Source organism: Centruroides sculpturatus, unplaced genomic scaffold, assembly GCF_000671375.1.
Source record: "Centruroides sculpturatus isolate CEXI.00-Female unplaced genomic scaffold, Cexi_2.0 scaffold683, whole genome shotgun sequence".
In the NCBI taxonomy this organism is placed as follows: Eukaryota; Metazoa; Arthropoda; class Arachnida; order Scorpiones; family Buthidae; genus Centruroides; species Centruroides sculpturatus.
The window spans coordinates 51,815-73,268 of NW_019384858.1; the positions used below are offsets into that span (position 1 = coordinate 51,815).

Below are 21,454 nucleotides of genomic sequence, written 5' to 3' on the forward strand. Positions count from 1 at the left end.
TTTCAGACTTCGAATAACGATATTTAAAGAAATTTAACGAATACGCTTTAATTAGAATAAATGTGAAAAAGCTGATTGAAAAAAGTTGATCAGGTGATAAACCGAAAGAATGATCGAAAAAGACAGAAATCGTATGACACATTACGTGCCAGATGATTTCTCCTTACGTGCCACTTTGGGCACGAGTGCCATAGGTTCGCCACCCCTGGTCTAGGGTCCTTTCGTATGTGGGTAGTGGCGGCGGAGACAAAAATGACAAGTATCTTACAAAAACCGTTTATTTTAACATGAAATAACTTACACCAGGAACAAATAGTTGCTTTAAACAATTGATTGTTCGGACGTCGCCTAAGCATCGAAGTTGTTTTCTCGATTGTCGCTCGAAGGTGGACTACGGAGCAACGGCAGGTGAGGAGATTCGTCGGTTGGCGTCGGTAGCACGGTTTTCGGGATGGACAGAAAAGACGGGAAAAATGTTCTTTTGTGTGTTTTCACACGGTGTCTTCGTGATTCGGAACTTCACTAACTGAGTATGTTGACTTGCAGAGTGCGAGGTGATTGTAGGGATTACAGTCGACCCCCCAAATAACACTGTTGATAATTACATTTTATAAGAATTCCATGCTGTACGAGTCACTTAGATTTAACAAATACGTGAGCCGTTCACAGCCCGGCACACGTATTTGTAAAATCTAAGTGACTCGTACAACGTGGAATTCATATAAAACAGAATTATCAACAGTGTTATGGGGAGTCGACTGTATATCAATCTCCGTTCTTTCTTTCGTCCCTTCTGATTGGTCATTCTCCCTCAATCACACTTCCCATGTGGCTGGTCCCTCGTTACGAAACGTAACGGAATTCCTTACCTGGAGCGCGAGAAAGGTCAAAATCGAAGCTGAATTCGATCTCTCACCGATCAAAGAACGATTCTCCTCCTACGACTTTTGGTTTCTGCGTTGCAAGTTGATATAAACAAAAGGTGTCGGATCGGATTACAATCATTTTTCTCTTGCCTTTTTAAAGCAATTAAATTTTTTCTCTAAATTGACTAAATTCTCGCGAATTTCGTGAAGGTTCGGACTGCACAAACGTCAGAATTGTTTAGTCTGTTGGATTAGACCAGGGTTGCCCAACCTTTTTCCCCAATGGGCCAAATTAAAAATTTACGTATATTCAGAAGGCCACAAAGGTACTTTATATAAATATATGCTTTTAAAAAGCTCAAAATATGAATATCAAATGTTAATAACAAATACAGTATTTTTTGTAATTATGTATATTATTGTCAATCAAAAAATAAAATTATATTCCTGCAAAATAAAAATAAATTCAATGCGAATTTTGACATTTCTTTCCTTTTATATTATTGTCAATATCTGCTTTTATGGTACTAGTCTTAATTCTAAGGATGTTAGTTAAATTGGAATCACTCAACTTATTTCTTTCAGCAGTTTTGATGTTTTTCATGCATTAAAGAATTGTTCACCACGTATGTATTACTCCACATGCACAACAGTTTTCTAGAACCAATTACATTATTATGACATCAAAGTATAACCAGTGAAACGAGAATAATTTTTACGACATACTTTACCAAAATAAATTAAAATGCATCTTAAAAAATGTGTAGAATGTAGTAGGCCGTGGGCAATATAAAAATATTAAGTGGGCCGCGGTTGGACATCCCTGGACTAGACAGGCCCTCGTCGGTTTTATTGGGCTGCAATTTGAAAAAAAATTGTAGGCCTATAAATTCCTACTGTCGTCCGTCTGTGTGTCCGACCCTCCGTCTCTTTCCTTAAACTCGAGAATGGAGTTAGATAAATGAAAGACGAGACCAGATATGGAAACCTTAGGGGAAGAAAGCCCTGATTAATTATATATAAACTTCCGGTTTGCACCAGAAGTCACGTTATTTCAATTCAAAACTTTTCCCGAAAGATGTTAACAGATGATCGGCACGACTCTATTGTTAAAGCATATATTTTAAATTGATTTAATATATAATTAAAAATTGCAGCCTTGCATTGTGATGATATCACAATAAATAATCGTTCGTATAGGATATAAAATGTTTTTCTCTCTATTCTTTGTTTTTGATCGATCTGCTCCAAATTGCTCTTGTTTAACTCGGAATCTGAGAAAAATATAGACTATCACGAAACCTGGACACCTTACCCATTCTGATTTCATCTCCCAATTAACTTCTAAACCCTTTGTACTATCAGCACCAAATTTTTCGTTCTTATTATCTGAGTTTCTAGGGAAAATGCAAACTTTCATGAAACCCGGACACCCCATTCTTCCCGATTTGATCTCCTCGACACTTCGCGACAAACATAAACGTAACGATTGTAAGATAAAATAACCGAATTTGTAATGTGATTTTCATTTTAACATTTAGCCATTTTCCTATTTGAACGGGCAATGCCGGACATATCTGTTGATTACTAATAAAACCAATGATTACGAACTTTAATAAAAACATCTTTGTAAATTTAAAATTCTCTAAACTAATTTGATTGTTCCTAAAAACCCGTGGAACATTTTCATTGGTTCAAGTTCAAATAATAATAAAGAATTCATCGTTTCTTAGAAAACCGTATTCGTAAAAGTACAGAACGAAGAATGCATTAGTAGTTCCAACCAGAACTGTCTAAACCTTCGGTGTGGAATTACTCATCTCTATTGTTTATATATTGAAACAACTTCAATCTGACTGATAGAAAATTTGTACATTTGGTTCTTTAAGTGTTCAGACAATAGAGAGGTTGCGGCCGACGTTTTCAACGCGAAAACGTGTACGTCGGACGTTCAGCACCGCCTTCCTGTGAGCCTAGAAGTTTGACAATGGCATTTGGAACGTCGAACATGATTCTACTGACGTTCCAAACGCCATTGTCAAACTTCTAGGCTTACAGGAAGGCGGTGTTGAACGTCCGACGTACACGTTTTCGCGTTGAAAACGTCGGCCGCAACCTCTGTAATCTTTTGATGTTATCACACACACGCACATCACAATGCCGGGCTGCAATTTTTAATCACATTTTTAATTTATTTAACTTAACTTATCTACGACGATAAAAATGCAACAACAAATACCGTATAACGTAGGTGTTTGCGTAAAATTATTAAATCGAACAAATACAATATATTTAAATATTGACTTAATTTGTTATCTAATCCGAATATATTTAAGTTTTAAATATTAATATTATTTTTAACGTTATTTCTATAGTTGAAACTGAATAATATTTAGGTGCGAAAAAGTGGAATTACCATCTGGCAGTATACCGGCGGGTGGTTCGTCGGCAATTGCAGCAGAACGTGGTTCGGTGCATTTCGGATCATGATCAAAGTCGGTAAAAATGCGTATCGGTTAAGCAGGCAAAGTTCGAGACTGCGTAACAATATTAAAAGACAAAATGTTTTAGAAACGTGTCCGTGGTTTGTTCAGAGCAAGGCGCTGAGTGGTATCAGCGACGAATCAATCAAAGAAGTAATCAAAACTCAGATTCCCGTCGGCTTGAACATGAAGTGTAGATGCGGATGTAACGTCTGCTTCAATAGGCCGAAGGGTGAGAACGTTTTTCTCTTTAACTTGCCGAAATAAGCTGCTTATTCACCATCCGATCAATATTTCATGTTTTCCGTCCTAATTCGTCGAAGATATGAATTGGTACGAGTTAAGGAAAGTTTTTAATTTAATGTCAGTTTCACAGACAAACAAATGCTTGTACTAAATTGAAATTTGACTGTATTTGTTTAAATTAAAGATTGATACGGTGAAACTTCGATTTATCACTTTTCTTAGGAGATTGAAAAAACTATGGATAAGAGAAAAATGATAAATGCAGTGTCCGGGAGATGGAGGAAACAGTCATATTTGCTTGTGTACATTTACTAAATCAAAAAACACTAATGATATTTTGCAGTGACTGCCAATTGTAATCTTTGTTATTTTTTTTTTTTTAAAGTCGTTAGTTTTCGTTGATTTCGTATTTAGTAGTACTTTTATTTTTCAAATTGAATGAAAAACTTTTCGGCGTCGATAAAGTTCGTTTGGTCTCTTTTGATGATGTCGTGAGTGTACGAAATTTCTCTTGTGGATTCAAACGTGCAAAATACTTTGGTAATACTCTTTGCTTGTTTAAGGTTCTGCTTTGTGTTCGTCGTTACCCGTGCCTTCCCATCCGGTTGGTCGTTTGGCAGAGGAGATGAGTATTGGGTTGCACGGGTGTATGCGGTCCAAACTGCTGCTTGATGTCGAAGCCGTGTAGTTTGAATTGGAAGCAAATTTGTTTCTACGGGAGTCGGAGATGGTAAAAATAACCACCTCCTATTTTTTATGTACTGTACTTACTATAAAGTTCCTAATAAGAACATTAACTTATTAACATACATCTTACATTATAGGAGCCTCACCTATAATGCAAGATTGTATTTTATGATGATTCCTCTACTTTATGATCTTTGTTTGCTTATTGCTAATTTTTGTTAATTTTCCTTTTGGAAATTTATATTTGAATACATTCTATGTTAACTAATTCTAAATTTGAATGTCGAAAGATCTGTACAAAATGGCTAAGAAAACTCGGGTTAAATCTAGTGTTTTCAAATACTTTACTAGGGGATGAGCATAAAATATTAATACATATATCAATTTCCCAAGTTAAGGAAATATGCAGCAAAAATTCTATTGGTATTTTCTACAACTTGGTAAAAATTTAGTAAAAATTAAAATTTATTTTGATGTCGTCACAGTGCTGGGCTGCAATTTTGAATTGTATTTTTAATTAATTTAATTTAAAATATATGCTCTTCACCTCGACTTAGTACTGCGGTGTTTTGCCTCTGTTCGTCAAACTTTTACGTTAGCAATGGATTTGTGCCGGTCGTGCTTGTAACTTCTTTCCAGGGAAAATTTTTGAATTGAAATAATGTGACTTCCAATTTGCATCAGAAGTTCATATATATTGATAGTTAATTGAGGCCTTTAGCTCTTAAGCTTTCAATAGCTGGTCTTGAATTTCATTTATCTAACACCATTCTTGAGATTAAGGAAAGACAGAGAACAGTGGGAATTTATAGGTTTTCAATTTTTACCTTCCTGTCTCTTATAACATGCCATTTTCAAACTCTCACAAATTATTTTCAATATTTTGCATTAAAATCTTGTGACCCCATTTGGGATCATGACCCATAGTTTAAGAAGCCCTGATTTAGAGTGACCTAGAAATAGAGATGGATATAGGAAGTAGATTATCTCACATATTTTCTTCTCCATTTATTTGAGAAAAAAATGGTGAGACAATGATGCTATAAATACAGTAGAGTATCAATTATCTGACTCAATTGGGGACTGGGGTTGGTCGGATAACTGAAAAAACGGATAACCGAAAAATATGAAAAAATACATTATTAGTATACTATGTTAGTATAGCCCATGTAATTAGTATATTAGTATATCACTATTAACCTACTTCGCATTGAATTTTCATCGATGTTAAGCCTAACAAAAATTTTTTAAAATAATAATCGTCGCTATTGTATCTTTAAAAATTAGAAAATTAAACCTTGTCTAAATACTGGCTCCCTTTCATGGTTGAGCCAGTGTTGCCAGCTAAAACACACAAAAATAATATTAAAGTAGCCAAGACAGCCAAATATTGTTGCGCCACATCACTAGCGGACATTTGAATTTGCCGACTAGAACACGGTCGGTTAACCGATGTGACGGTTGATTGGGGGTCAGATAATCGATGCTCTACTGTAGCTCCAAAGAAGAATTATGTTATATGAAGTTGAAATTTAATGAAAAAAATGAAAGAATACAGTAGTAAGAATCACCGTAATTAAAAAACCTTGGACGAATTCAAGTGTAAATGAAGTAGTCTGAAATGTTAGATTCAAGAAACCATGACAAGAAGAAAAGTAGTAAGCAATAAGGACTAATTATGAAATATGATACAATGGAGCTTGGGGAAAACCCAGTTTTAATTAAGAAAAAAAAAAGCATTGATGATCCTGTTGTGGTAATTCTTCCTATTGAGGAATATTTTGATATATTACTTCAATATCATTGCTCAACAGATTATGGAGTAAATGTTCTTTGCTCTTGATAAAATGTTCTTTGCTCTGAAAAGTAAGTTTTACATCCCAAGATCATCTATTGAGTTATTTGTATTGCTATGTAAAATGTGCAATTTGAAGAATCACAAAACTGTTATTGTATGACCAATCACTTCAAAGGATTTTAATCTTTGGTCCCAAGTTGACTTGATTGATTTTCAATCTACTCCCAGTAGAGACTACAAATGGTTAATGAACTATCAAGATGGTGCAACAAAATTTTGTGTTCTTAGCCATGTGAAAACAAAATGTGCAGCAGAAGTTGCACTGGAACTGCTGAAAATATTTTTAGACTTGGCATGCCATATAGTTTGCAGAGTGACAATGGAAGAGATTTTACAGCTAATGTCATTGAACAACTTTCAGTTATATGGCCTGAATGTAAAATAGTACACCCAAGACCCCAATATCCTCAATCTCTGGAGTGTAGAGCAATGTAATTAGGATGTTGAAGATATGTTGTGTGCATGGATAGATGATACTGATAGTACAGACTGGGTAATAGGCTGCTTTTGCCACTGCACGTAACGTCCAGTGGCAAAAGAACTCTTTTAAGCATTGAGTTATTAGCAGAAGTTCCTATGTAATGCTTTGGATCGGAACCAAAATTAGGATTAGGGACAAATATTTCAGAAGAAATTTTATAAACTCTTCATAGCAAAGATTTGGTATAACATAAGGAAAGCAACTTAGAACGAGAAGCCATTGAGGAAATAAACAAAAATCAGGAGGGAAATTTTGAGAAAGATACTTGTTCTGTTTGTGTATGCAATCTCAATGAATCGCACGTAACATTATGTTCGTCGTGTTCATTAAAAGTTCAAAAGAATTGTGCTCAGAGCATTGGAGGGATCTCTAAAGATATCAGTGGTGTTTGTTTGCAATACTTGCAAAAGACAAGAAAAAATTGCAGAGGAACAACAATTATCACATGGAGGCCAGGAAAGGGCAACAGAAAAAATGATTAAAATTACTACAAAAAAAAACTAAAACCTGTTGAAGTTGGGGACTTTATTTTATTGAACATTCCAAAGGTTGACCAAGGGCCATTAGACTACCAAAGTGTAATACGAAAAATTCTTGATGCAAAAAGTAACGTTTATTAAATTGGAACAAAAGGTGTTCAGTAGAAATGATTTCCAGATTTCTGGGATGCAAATTCTTGAAGATATCCCAAAAAAATGTCTCTCTACATGAAGCTGTGGTGAAAGAATCAAAGTTTGGGGGACAAGGATTTTTCATAAGTGTATAAAAATAAAAGTGAGCGTGCAAGAAGATAAACCAATTGTGCACATCAAAATGCCACATCAGTTCATGTTCAAATAAATAAATGGAACATTTATACCCCAAGTGAAAACTGTAAATCAGTATTTTTCATTTTTCCTAATTATTATAGCATTTTTTAGCAATTAACTTTGAACAAAAAAGTCTTCCAGCAATTTAATATTATTTTCATAAAATTTAAATGTTATTAATTTTCAATAACACTTTTACTTTATATCAGTGTCTGCCAAACTGTGTGCTGCGAAAGATTTAAAAATATAGGTAAAAATGTGCAAAGACAGCATAGACTAAGAATGAAAATAAAATTTTCAAAATCTATATTATATTTTAAGTCTTGATGATGAAAAACCATTTTCATTAATTAACGATAATTTTCAACATTTTTAATTATGCATTATTTAGTTATTAAATACTTAGTATCAAATTTTAATACTATATATATTATGAAATGCATTTGCAAATGCTGCATTGGAAAGGAGCAAAATTTATACAGTGTATTGGGACAACTAGGAAATTGGGTAGCTGATTTCAAAGACATTGGGATGATATCAGAAATTGCAGAGCCTTGAACTTGCCAGAAACGCCTTAGAAAATGGTTACAATGTATTATGGGCCAATGTCACCCTACTTCAACAGTGCTCAGATCAAAGGGTCACTTTCATGTGGGAGTCACTTTACATAACAATGCTTAGTTTGTGTGTAAAACCTTTGCTTGGCCTTCTGGCAATATGGTGCACATTATACAGGAGGTTAGCATGATAATTTTCCTTCAAATTGTAAATTATGCATTTTTTGTATCCCCAACCTTTTTATTTCTATCTTATTTATTATTATTATTTTTTTCAATGTATTGACACATCCTGGAATATGGAATATGTTTTAAATTTNTTTTTTTTAATATATAAAAACTTATCATAAAAATAAACAGAGAGGAATGTTTACCAGTAGATTATCAATTTATCAGAGTTGCTATAAGCACTTTCTATTTGAAGAGTGCAGAAAATAGAACAACAAAAAACAAATTCGGTGTTTCTTATCGAATGTTGAAGGTGGATAATCCTACGAGACATTACACTTATTCCACTTTTGAGAATAATGCAAGTGAATTATGTGACAAATGTTTTCTTGAATGTAGAATAAATCTATCCAAATTCTATAAGTTACTCGTATATTATTAAATCTCCTAATAAATTTAAAATTTTAAATTCAAACCAGTTGATATTTTTAATAAGATTTTTTTTAAAGTTTTTTTCAATAAGAATCTATTTCATCTCAAAATTAATCGATTGATTATAAGACTTTAAAATCATAAACCACATTAAGTAACAATGATATAATGCCGAATCTTTCTGGTTTACTAAATAATAAATACGTTGTTTGGGGAATTAGAGAGTAGTTGGTAGCGAAACTTTAAAGAATTATTCATTTGTTTTCCAATAACATCACTTAATTTTCTCTCCATTTTCCTGTCAAAATGATGCCTAGAAGCGATTTTACGAGGAAAAAAATTATGATTCTGTCTGTAAATTATTCAAGAAAATAAAATCCGTTCACAAAGAATTTTAACTCTTATTTATTATTATTATTTTTTTCAATGTATTGACACATCCTGGAATATGGAATATGTTTTAAATTTGTTCTTTGGAACACATTAACGTATATCTTAAATTGTAGTTTTCTGTTAAGATTATATTATTCTATACCTGAAGAAGACAATCTGTAATTTGTCAAAAGTACTTAGTGTTGTTTCAAATAAAAGATGATAACACTGATAGACAGTATTAATATTTTTCGTAGCTAAACTGTGATTTTTATGACTAAAATTATGTAGTCCTGAGAATTCCTGGAATTTGAAAAAATAGTCTCAAGTCCCAGAATGTAAACTAGCTGAGACTCTGAAACTCTACTTATGAATAATATTATTTTAGATATTTGGATGATAATTATTTCAAATTATAATAATATATTTATATACAATGTTTTATGATTACATGATATATAAATTTAATATTTTTCAGGAGATAAAAAAATAGTGGAATTTTTAAACGAAGAGATTAAAACACAGTTTAAAAGAAAAGATATTATAAGTAGAACAATACCAAATTTTGAAGGTTTTGAAGTAGAAAATAGAAAAGCTGAAGTGATACTTACAAAAAAATTCCATGATGAAAGGTAAGGAGGATTTAAATATACTAAGTATAGTACAGAAACAAAGCATACATGTACATTCATAGATATGTGTTTGAATATTTTGACTCATGACTAAAAACACCATTTATTAAACATCACTTTGAATATACATATGTAATAACAGATGGTGAAAACTTTCAGAAAGTTGAGAAAATGTTGAATATATTTTACTTTCTCAAGTTTCTTTTAATAAACAGAAACTGTTTAGTTTTATTTATCAAAAAATCACTTACCTCCATCTTTTAAATCAACAAGCTGTAATTATTCAAAATGCAATTGTTTTAGGCTATTTTTAAGGATCGTCTTCAGGCTTATTTTTTGATTTGAAGATTTTCAGTGTAACAGAAAAATACATTCATAAGAATGTAGAATCTTGAATACAGTGATACCCCGAACTTACGCGATAGGTGGGACCGAGTGATAACCGCGTAAGTCGAATTCGCATAAGTCGGGGTATAATTTTGCAATTTGTGTAAAATCCAAATTTGGATGTATGTAAGCTAATAAACGTTCTTGTTAATCTTATCACGTTTTTTGATTCATTTGCGGTTACAAGAAATCACCATATAGAGTCTCTCAAATCTCTGTATATATAACAAACAGAAATAAATAACACAAAATAAATTGTAACTATGCGTCGATTCTGCACAACACATCCGAACATGTAAGCTGAACGATAGTGTGGGGGAGTGAGTAATCAAGAGCTGCGTGCCGCTCAAACAAAAGACGAATCCACGAGATTTGAAAATCGCGTAACTCCGGGTTCGCATAAGTTGAGGTATTACTGTATACAGTCCTAGAAAAACTTTGAGACCACCTGTATTTTCAAATTTCTTTATTAAAATTAACTTATCTGTAAATATGTTGTTGGTCAGGTATTAAAATAACTATAAACCAAATATGAAGTTAAAATTTATTTTCATATTTAAGAAATTCAAATGCAACAAATTATTGCTTGCAATTTGTCTTGAAAAAATGTGCGACCAAGAACAGAAAAGCACAATAAAAAACAAAATATAGTGAGAAAACTAATGTTTAATACTTACTTTATTTATCATTAACTTAAATAATATCAGTCAGTTAATTGGTCATGAATGTACTGAGAATTGTTAGCTTTTCAAGACCAATTTCATTCCAAGTAGTTACAATTGCTTTAAGATCAAAAACATACATTAAATTGTTTTCCATTGGCATAAACCACTCTTACCAAATCACCCCAAAGATTTTCTATTGAGTTTAAATCCAGGCTATACAGTCGGCCATGGCAAAATATTGGTATTATTACCAACAACTACTGTATGTTGTTGAGGCAGTATTATGAACAGGAGCATTATCCTTTTGAAAAATAACATGTTCATTGCTTCATTTCTTAATGGTAGAAGATAATTTCCCAACACATACTGCTAGTCAACTGCCTCTGAATGAGGTGAAATGAAAGCAATAACTGAATTTAACTGATAAGTGCAAGCTGCCCACACTATGACAGATTTTCTACCTTGTATACAAAGTGATAAAAGTTGAGGTTGGTGACGTATATCAAGCCAATAGTATTGCACGCTATTACTGCCATCCAGGTTAAATTTCTTCTCATCACTAAAAGCTGTGGGATTCTGTAAATTTGAATGGCCAACAAAACATATTGCAAAGTCCAGCTGCCTTTTTATATGGGAGGTTGTCAATTTTGGCTATGCCAGTATTTTTATGTATGCATGATTTGAAGACTTTCAGAAAATATCCTGTTCTTGCTGTTGTAGATAGTGAAGCTGTAATCTGACTATATGACATACCAGAAAATGTAGCTGTTCTCAATATTGTCCTGTCATCTCTGGCAGAAAGTTCTTTTTGGCATACCACAATGTTTAGCTTTGTTGTAATTGTCAGGGTCCTTTAAGTAATTGTGAATCTATGATCTTTCTAATAGTCCTGCAGTGACACATTCAGATTTTCAGTCTCTGAATGACATATCTTGTATTTTTCATTATTTGTTAATGTTTTACCAGATCCCATTTTTACTGAAGGTTGAAAACACACTTGGACATTTGAGGTCCCGGATGGAATTTGAACTTTAAGGTTCAAATTCAAATGTTGACTGTCTGGTGAGCTGGAGAGCTCTCACTTTTCAGAAATGAACAAAGAAAGACTTAAAGGTCATGTATAAACAAAGAGGGTTTTATTATCAAGCGTAAAACAAAAGATGAAATGAGGAGAATGGCAAAGTCTAGGGAAATTTAGTTAGAATGGAGTCTGATTTAGTCATGAAGTTGACCTTTCCCGCGCCTCCAGAAAGGTTTCGAATTGTCACCAGGTGACAAGGGGAGGCCATTCAATGAGTGGAATATGGTGTAAAATGAATAAAAATGTGCGATTCAATTCAACTATGAACCAAGAATGTCAAGGATGTGACGTTCTTGGTTCATAGTTCTCCAATCTTGAAATTTAGTGAGTCAGTAGAAGATCAACAGAAGTTTTCCTGACTTCCGACACCATTCAAACGATGAGAAATTCTCAAAGTTTGAATATAGAACCACCATAAAAACGTTCCAGAGAATTGAAAATACCTGATGATGACTTGTTGATCAGGTTGAAAATGTTTGTTAAAGCAATAAATGTTGTTTCTCAGAGATATAAGGTGTGTGTGACATAATATGTAAGGGATCTGAGTTTGAAGGTTAAAAAACAGTTGTGATCCTTGAAAATCCAGGATCACAGCTGTTTTTTAAGCATGTTATGTTAGGTACTAGGAGAAACCCTAGTACATAACATAACATGCACTAATGATGTCACTAGTTTTAACTGTTGTATTAGTGTTATTGTAGACAGAATTAAAGAAACAATTCAAAAACATTTTTAAGAAAATTAATACACACACAAAACATGAATGTTACAGAATACATTGTTACACTAAATCAAAAACTTGTAACTAGAGCATGTAGACTCAAATGATACAAAGCATGTTCACTATGAAAACAAAATAAATTATTTACAAACAATAAAAACTCTTCTACAGACAAATTAGTACCAAAACAACCACTGATACACAGAACAGTGACGCACCAACAGAAGAAGAACTCATAAATTATTGGTCTTCTCCACGGTCCAGTGCTGTCACATGCAATGCTGATGCAGGCTGGGTTAAGGAGGAGAACAGAAACTTGCACAACATACCAACTATGCCCTGTGCTGAAATAAATGTACATGACATCTGATACAGTGTTAGCAGAATACACAACTGGAAGACACCTGATGTAGACAACATTCACAATTTCTGGTACAAAAAGTTTGCATCACTGAAACAGGAACTAGCTAAACACCTAACACACACATCATCATCAATCCACAAGACATGCCAAAATTTCTTACTAGGGCATCATCTACACAAAACCTAAAAACAACAGTACCTTAGACCCCACACATTACAGACCAATTGCATGTCTTCCAACACTCTACAAATTATTGACATCCTGTATCACAAACAAAATATACAAACATGTTGAAGAACACGACATTCTTACATAACAACAAAATGGTTGCCGTAGAAATCACAGGGGATGCAAAGAACAGTTACTCATAGATTCAGTCATTCTATGGCAAACATACAAACAACACAGAAACATACACATGGCTTATGTAGACTAGAAAAGCATTCAACAGTATTCCACAGAGTTGGCTACATATTCTACTCATCTACAAAATACATCCATCACTCATTGCATTCTTTGAAAACACTATGCAGCACTGGAGAACAACACTACATCTCATCAGGGTTAGTAACACTTCTGTACAAACAAACGAAATATTCATTAGGCGAGGAATTTTTCAAGGAGGTTCCTTGAGTCCTCTCTGGTTCTGCCTAGCCCTGAACCCATTATCCAACATGTTAAACAACACACAATATGGCTACAATATCAGACATGAAAAAACAACACAGTTTACGCTGTCGCATCTCATGTACATGGACGACATAAATCTTTATGCATCCACACAAAAACAACTTCAGCAGCTCCTACAAATCACACACACATACACCATGGACATACAAATGGAGTTTGGCCTAGACAAATGCAAAACACATCATATAGAAAAAAGGAATTCTAAAGAAAGAAGATTTTGCACTTGGAAATGTAGATGTTATTGAATCCATGGAAGAGGGCGAGTTCTACAAGTATTTAGGATTTCAACAGGCCAAACTAACAGAACATACACAGATAAAGCAAAGATTAATTAAAGAATACCAAAGTAGGTTAAATGCTATTCTGAGAACACAGTTAAACACAAAAAAAACACAGTTAAGGCAATAAACCAGGGCTACGGAGTTGGCGTCGTGGAGTTTTGGTGTTTTAGTGAGAGTTGTCAAAAATCTGCCGACTCCAACTCATTTTTACTTTCCCAACTTGTTATGTATATAAAAAACCAGAAAAGTATTCGAATATTGTGTCACATTTGACACTGAGTTTTTTGCAAATTTCCACATTTGGAGATCTCTCGAACCCAAAACTGTCAAATAAAGGGTAAAATTCAAGCATATGCCTGCGTGTGTGTGTTGGCATCTAATTTATTTAATTTCTTTATTCTGTTCTGAAATATTAAACTATATCTCACAATGAGTGATGTTTAAGAAACAAAATTTGGCATGGTAGTATGTATAAAGGGGCATTAATGCTATTAAATTTTGGTTCTTAAATAAAGGTCAACAGGGTGGAGACATAGAAAGGGTAGTGTGTCATATCTCCAGTGTGGTTGTACTTAATATTTTACTCATTATTGCATTTACAATCTTATAATCAAGATGGGTTGATAATAATAATAATAATAATAATCTAAGCTTAAACAGTTAGGAGTTGAAAGTTGAAATTTATTCCAGCTTAATCATGGATGAAAGATTCAACTAACAGTTAACTTACATAGGCCAAACAATTGTAATGAATTGGGCTACTTTTCCACTATTAAAAGTAATTAAATTCAAAGTAATTTGCTTCTAGAGATAGGTATAGGTGCCAAGTATTTCTGATATAAAATAAGCTTAGTTGTTTACTACTAAATTTTATTTGTGGTTACATTGTATTAATTGATGTTTACGTAAACATCAATACCATGAATCCCCATTTAACAATGATATTTAAAGACAAATACTGTTGATATAAAAACAAAATATCAGTTGCAATTTTATTATACAGTACTATATTTCAAAATAAATTGTATATTAAAAATTCATGTAATTTATATTTTCCAATAAAAATTATAAATTGTAAATTGAGTAATTGAAAATTTAAAAAATAAATATTTAACATATAAGAGAACATCAAAACTTATAAAATTACACAGTAAAAATTATCTAAAAAGCAAATTAAAGTTACTACTGTATTATTATAAAATATTAGAACTTTTTGTTCAAAAATAAAGAAATCTTGTCCTTACAAGTTTCTGTGAAATTAGAATTTACAGAAACTTGTAAATGAGGAGACAGTATTTAAACCAATAAATAAACAACTTTTAATATCAAAAGGAAACAAATGATAATTGATCTGTCCATCTGTTTTGCTTATTTAGATCTTGACAAATTTATTTTTACCTGCAGTGGTAGTTTCAAGGACACTGGTAGGAATAAAATTTCATATTTTATTGCAAAAAGAAATTCACTGGCAATTGATAATTGAAAATTTTCTTTTTATTGTCACAACTAGGTGCATAGACAGACACTAGGCATTTCTGACATCAACCTTTATTCGGAAATATCTTGTTGGCCGAGACGCGTTTTGGGCATAAGCTCCTCTTCTGTCAGCATTTCTTGCATGGAGGTGTTAACTGGTATACATCTTGCTTAAAATTTTACTTATTTACACTTAAAAATATTTTTTACAGTTAAAATTTCTTGGCTTTACTCTGAACAGCATCCAGCTCATAGTTGTGATATTCATATTAATTTAAAATTTATTGACTTGAGTGTTTTTAAAATTTGGGAGACCCATAAAAGCATGATATATCTGAATCTGCAATATATTGAGGGGCTACTGTATTAGAAGCACAGAATTAGATGGAGTTTCCATGTAGCCTAACTAACAATGCATCTGGAGTACTTGGTTTGAGTCCCCATTTCAGGCTGATTCCAGAATATTTTAAATTATTTATTAAATATTAATTTAATTATAATTATTCAATTTAATAAGAGAGTGAATTAGTATCAAATTACACAGGATTTATTTATTTATAGTAGCCGAAAAATAGCCTGATTCGTTATGGCGATCGTTTAACTTTGATTAATAACATTGGACTTTGAGATGTATATGTAACTTACATAGGATCCACCCCTTGTAGATTCAAGGAACATAAATATAACATAGATTAGAACAAGCTAGTAAATGCATTAGTTAGTTATGCCATAGAGTCTGGTGTCATTGCAAATTTGGAGGAAGCCAAATTATTAAAACAAGTCTACAATGAGAGTACCTTAGAATTTTGGAAATGCTGAAGATATATAAAGCCATTTTAAAAGATTGTATAAATTATAAGGATTTTGAATCTTCATCTGTCACTTGAATATCAATTTATGATAAACTGCAGAATACAATTTAATAAGGTGGCCACAACTTATAAAAATGTATGGAAGACATTGAATTGATATGTTTTCACAATATGAACTATCACTCAATTCTCTGAGTTAAAGAATACAAAACAATGTAAAAGTCTGGACATTCCACTATATAAATTTTAAATAAAAGTTTCAAATTAGAATGGTTAATATTCTAATTTGAAACTTTAAACTAAAGACAGTCCTGACGCAAGCTTATGAAGTGAATTGAAAAAGTTTGTTGGAAGAGCAAAATAATAGTGAGTAAAGTGCTGTATTAGTGAGAGTGAGTTAAGGCAGATATTGTTGTTATTGCATATCAGACTTAAAGTAAATGTTTTTCAACAAATATTTGTATAAATCTGTACAAAGAATCTATATATAAACAAACATTATTAAACCTGATAAATTTGTAACTTTGTTTATATATACATAACGTGTGTACCATGCTGGGTTGAATGATAGCCAGCTGAGTGCTAGGAGTAGGAGTTTATAGGACAAGGGCATTGAAGGAGTTCCCCAGTCAGCACTGTATGTAACTGAGGATGGTTATATCGTTTAAATATGTCTGGAAGAGGAGATTGTACTGGAGATATAATGTATGAGATGAATGATTTAGCTCAGTCTCTTGAAGGTTCGCTATACCTCGTGCTAGAGTCCACAACAGACTACTTTTTAATTCTCATTTCTTACATTTTTCCTTACAGTGCTAGTTTTTGATAATTATCTGGTTCTCTAGTCATAACCATTAAATAAAAATTTTACTATTCCAAATTTCTAGAGCAGCATCTTCAGAATTTTGAGATCAACTGGACTCGAAGACTTTTTCAGAAAGAAGTGTATATTCGGTGCTTTTGATGCGTATATTTCACGTCCTGTTAAGGTCCTCTGTAGAAGGATAGAACTGAAGTACAGTACCTATATCGTTTAAATTGAAGACAGCAACAATATAACTACATTTGTGACAAAGTTTTCTCTGTTGATGAAATCAGTACGATTCTTAGCATGTTATGATAGAGATAAAATTAATATTCAACAAATAAACTGGCCAGGCAATTTTTATGCTTGATCTCAATATGATAGGCTTGCTTACAACATATTCTGAGATGAGGTACGGTGCTCGCTCGTACAATCCTTGCGTATAGTCACAAGATGTACAAGCATTCGTGAAAACATATACACATAACCTTCTGGAAGTCTATAGTCTTTTCCAGAATAAGAACCTGTCCGATGTTCATAAGTCTTCTTTTTTCTTTTTAAGAACATTGTTTATCTGTTTACTTAAACACAATTAAAGTGTATTTCCCAATAAAATAAACAAATTTATTTCGATTTAGATCGTATAGGCCTACTTGTTTATTACAGTCTTAGAACTACAGTGAGTACATAAACAATAATACATACAGAAAAGTTTTCTGTGAAATTAAACTTCTCATACATACTTAATTTTAATTACACAAACGTATGTACTGTACATAAGTTAAAACGGATAAACTAAGTAATTTGTCAATTTTAACATGCATTCAGAAAACCTACATTATTATATAACGGACTTTCGGCTTTTAACGGACACGCCATCGGCCGAATTAATACGTTAATTCGAGGTTTTACTGTATTAAAAACGAAACAAAAACGTTATACAATGTTATATAACGTGATATATTAAATTTACAAATTTTTAGCTAAGGAGATAAAGTGATACACATTCAACATCCAGCACATCGACTCTGTTCGTATTCTTGATAATACTAGAAATTCTGTATTTCTAAAAGGGTATAAGCACATTTAATTGATTCATAATGTGAATCATTATCATAAAAGCTTGTATATCTTACTTATTTTTATGAATTAATCATAAATGTCTATTTATATAGGCCTACATTATCTTTTATTGTATCAAATTAGATAACTTCACACAAAACGTCATTCAATCCATGCATATACTAGGTCAGGCATGGCCAGCATACGGCCCGTCGAATGAATTTATGCGGTCCGCGATTAATCTTTCAATATTAGCTACTCAAGTCCGAATAGCTCGATAAAAATTCTGACGCCTACAAAAAAAAAGGTCAAAAACTCACTGTGCGTTTAGAGTTAACCCGCCATTACAAATCTCTTAAGTAGAGCATAGAATGTTGATAAAGCATGATAATGTGAAAAATGTATCTGTAATCTCTATGTACAATTTAGTCTCTACGGGGTGTAACATTAGAGAATGAACAGTGGCAACAAGAATGGGATGCCGCAGAAACGGGGAGAACTATTTATGCCTGCATACCATCCATCTACCTACGTTTTAAGACCAGACACTATACTCCTGATGCTGAAACCACGCAATGTCTAACCGGACATGCAATTTTGCTGCCTACCTCCACCGCTTTGGCAAGCAACACAAACGCTTGTGACTGTGACAATACCAGCAAGGGAGACACAAACCACTTTTTGTACGACTGTCCAAAATACGAGGAGGAAAGGCTCCCACTTATCGGGAAATGCCTCAAGAATGGACTCAACTGGCCACCAAACCCCAAGGACATTTTTAACAACCAAGATGTGTGGAATGGCCTCAAGAACTTTATTCATAAAACAAGGGCCTTAAGCAACACGAACAGAACAGAGACTGTACCTTAGATCATCTACTGGGTGCCCTGCAGGGCACATTCCCTTCAACAATTGGGCTAGATCATGGCTCCCAATGTTATTGTAAATACTTCTTTGGATTCTGTTTAGTAAAAGTAACTTATGTAATCATAAAATTGTACTATACAAGTGTTATGTTGTAGAAACTAATTCGTTCTATTCTAGTGTTATACCATGGTAACTTCAATTATTCATTGTATTAAAATTGTAACCAAATTGTGGACTTAACCGGAAATTCCTACTGTAAACGCAAATACCATCCTCACTGTAGCTATCAACTGTAAAACCATCTGCGATCATCTTAATGTTCCCACTTGTTCCCAATCATACTAATGTTAGTTATATTGTTCCAATAACCTCGCCAATTTATTGTAACCGTTGCTTCAGAGATACCATTGTAATCACCCTGTTTCCACGACTTACCAACCATATTTACTCAGTTCTGTAATCACTTCTGGTTTCATCAAATTACTTATTGTGGAATGTACAGCACTGTTTACGTTGCAGTATACATGCTTTGTAAATTTATTAACCAACTTTATGTTGTATGTTAGTTTCATGCACTGATTGTAATATGTACGAGGGCTGTTCGGAAAGTTCGCGGCCTCACATAGAAAAACAAACAAAATAATGTTAAAACTTTTTTTATTTTTCAATGTAATCTCCTCTGNTTGTACATCCCACCCCAAAATATCTATTGGATTCCTGTAAATCAATTAATTTCTATCTACGTTTGATTTGCTGATATACACTTAGTGCCATCTATTGACAAAAAAATTAACTAAATAAACTAAATATAATTCTTATAAAAAACGATATAATTTTTAAAAATATATACGATATCCACTTAATTACTGTGACACTGATGTAGTGCAAAATAGACACGCTACATAATTACTGTGACAGATAGCTTCTAGCACTTGCCTGCATCCAATCAAAAGTGTTGCCCTGTGAAAAATCTATAAGTATTTAATTTTCCATATCTAATGACTCTGATTTTTTTATTTCTGAACAATACTTTCTTAATTGTAATAAGTGCCCTCCAGTAGTCAAGTGCATAAAACTACTAAACTCTGGTAGTTAGTTAGTCGTGAGTTCGGGCATGGCAAACGGGCTGGCCATGTGGAGTTTTCCAGGTTTTCTTTACTTTTAAATAGGGTCCAGCTTCCCATAAAAGTTTTCCTGGGATGTATCCCCTGGCAGATCACTCGTGTTGCGTTATAGTAAGCAAATAAACAAAACTAATTCTAACGAGCGATTATTTATTGTGACAATGTTACAATACCAGCCTGCAACTTTTCAGCACAATGTACTCAATATTTTACTGGTGATTTGCCCCTGTACATCTTACTTTTCCTGTTATCAATAGAGTGGTGCTGGTCATCTATCCAATTCATAACTAAAAGTGGTCTGATATTCAAAGTCGCAAAAAGTAGCCAAGTTTTTTATTTCACTGATTTTCCTAAATAGTATATTATTGTCAGATGCAAAATCATATTGGACTAATTTTGGCATTTTTATTAGACTTATTTTAATTTTTTCTACATAATAAGTTTATGATATTTTCATATAAATAAATATATTTTAGCTCATTTGTGGCACAGCACGGCAGTGGGCCGGATGAACTGACCTCACGGGCCGTAGTTTGTGACTCCCTGACTTAGTCAAAAGAGCTAGAGATAACATTGACTATGATATTAAGTTTTATAAATTTTTATGTATTATTTTCTATCATTTAGATTTAATATTATTTAAACTTTTGAAATTTTATTTGAAAGATTTAATTTAAAAAATATCAAATTTTTATACATTTACACATTTTAATATTATTTTTTAGTCTTTCTATTAAAATTAATGTTAATCATTCCAATGATGATGATGAGGATGATGAAGATGATGACAATAACTTTGATTTTGATATGCTTGGAAGAAAAAAATACTTTTCAGTGGAAAAGGTAAAAATTTTTCCAATACATTCGGTTGATGCAAAAGTTTCTGGAATTTTCTAGACCTGTAGAATATTCAAAATTGTTCTCCAATAGCTAGCATCTAGAAATTTCTTATGGGGTATGTAAATGAAGGATGTTGAGGTTCACAATCATAAGTCAAAACATATTGTGTGTGACAATACCAACTTTTTAAGTACACAGTTTGCCAATGTTTCCTTTTAACCAGATTTGTACACATGTGCTTTATGATTATTAATTTGATATAATAGCAGCCAAATATAATTGCTGTTTGATTCAATCATTCAGCAGACGGCTTCTGCTGGTTGCCACAGCTCATCATTCAATACGACAAAAGGCTTTTGTGAGTGTAACTTATCTTCAACTTCATATTGCCCAGCTTTAAATTTACTAAACCAAAAGTAGATTACAGAACAGAGATGACATTCTTGACTTTATGAGAAATGAGCAAGATAGTTGATTGTCACCAGTCCATCATAGTTTGTCACTTTCCTGCCATTGGAAAGATCTGCAAGATAATTGAGTTCCTCACAATCTGAATGCAAGACTGCATATTGTAATGCACTGCTTAGATCAAATGTTCAAGGTACATAAAAAAATTAGATTTTACTGATTTCCAGGTGTGGTCTTTTTGACATAAGAGAAAATTGAACGCTTTTGTTCAAGAAAAAAG

At 32.8% G+C, this 21,454-nt stretch overlaps 1 protein-coding gene across 1 annotated transcript; it reads left to right on the top strand.

The window, feature by feature from the left end:
- Positions 1 to 3,302: 3,302 nt before the first annotated feature.
- Positions 3,303 to 20,859, top strand: LOC111630609. The gene is made up of 3 exons (XM_023374740.1): positions 3,303 to 3,581; positions 9,438 to 9,591; positions 20,652 to 20,859. The coding sequence occupies exons 1-3, from the start codon at positions 3,353 to 3,355 to the stop codon at positions 20,821 to 20,823; spliced, it is 555 nt and encodes a 184-aa protein (XP_023230508.1). The 5' UTR covers positions 3,303 to 3,352; the 3' UTR covers positions 20,824 to 20,859.
- The last annotated feature ends 595 nt before the right edge of the window (positions 20,860 to 21,454 follow it).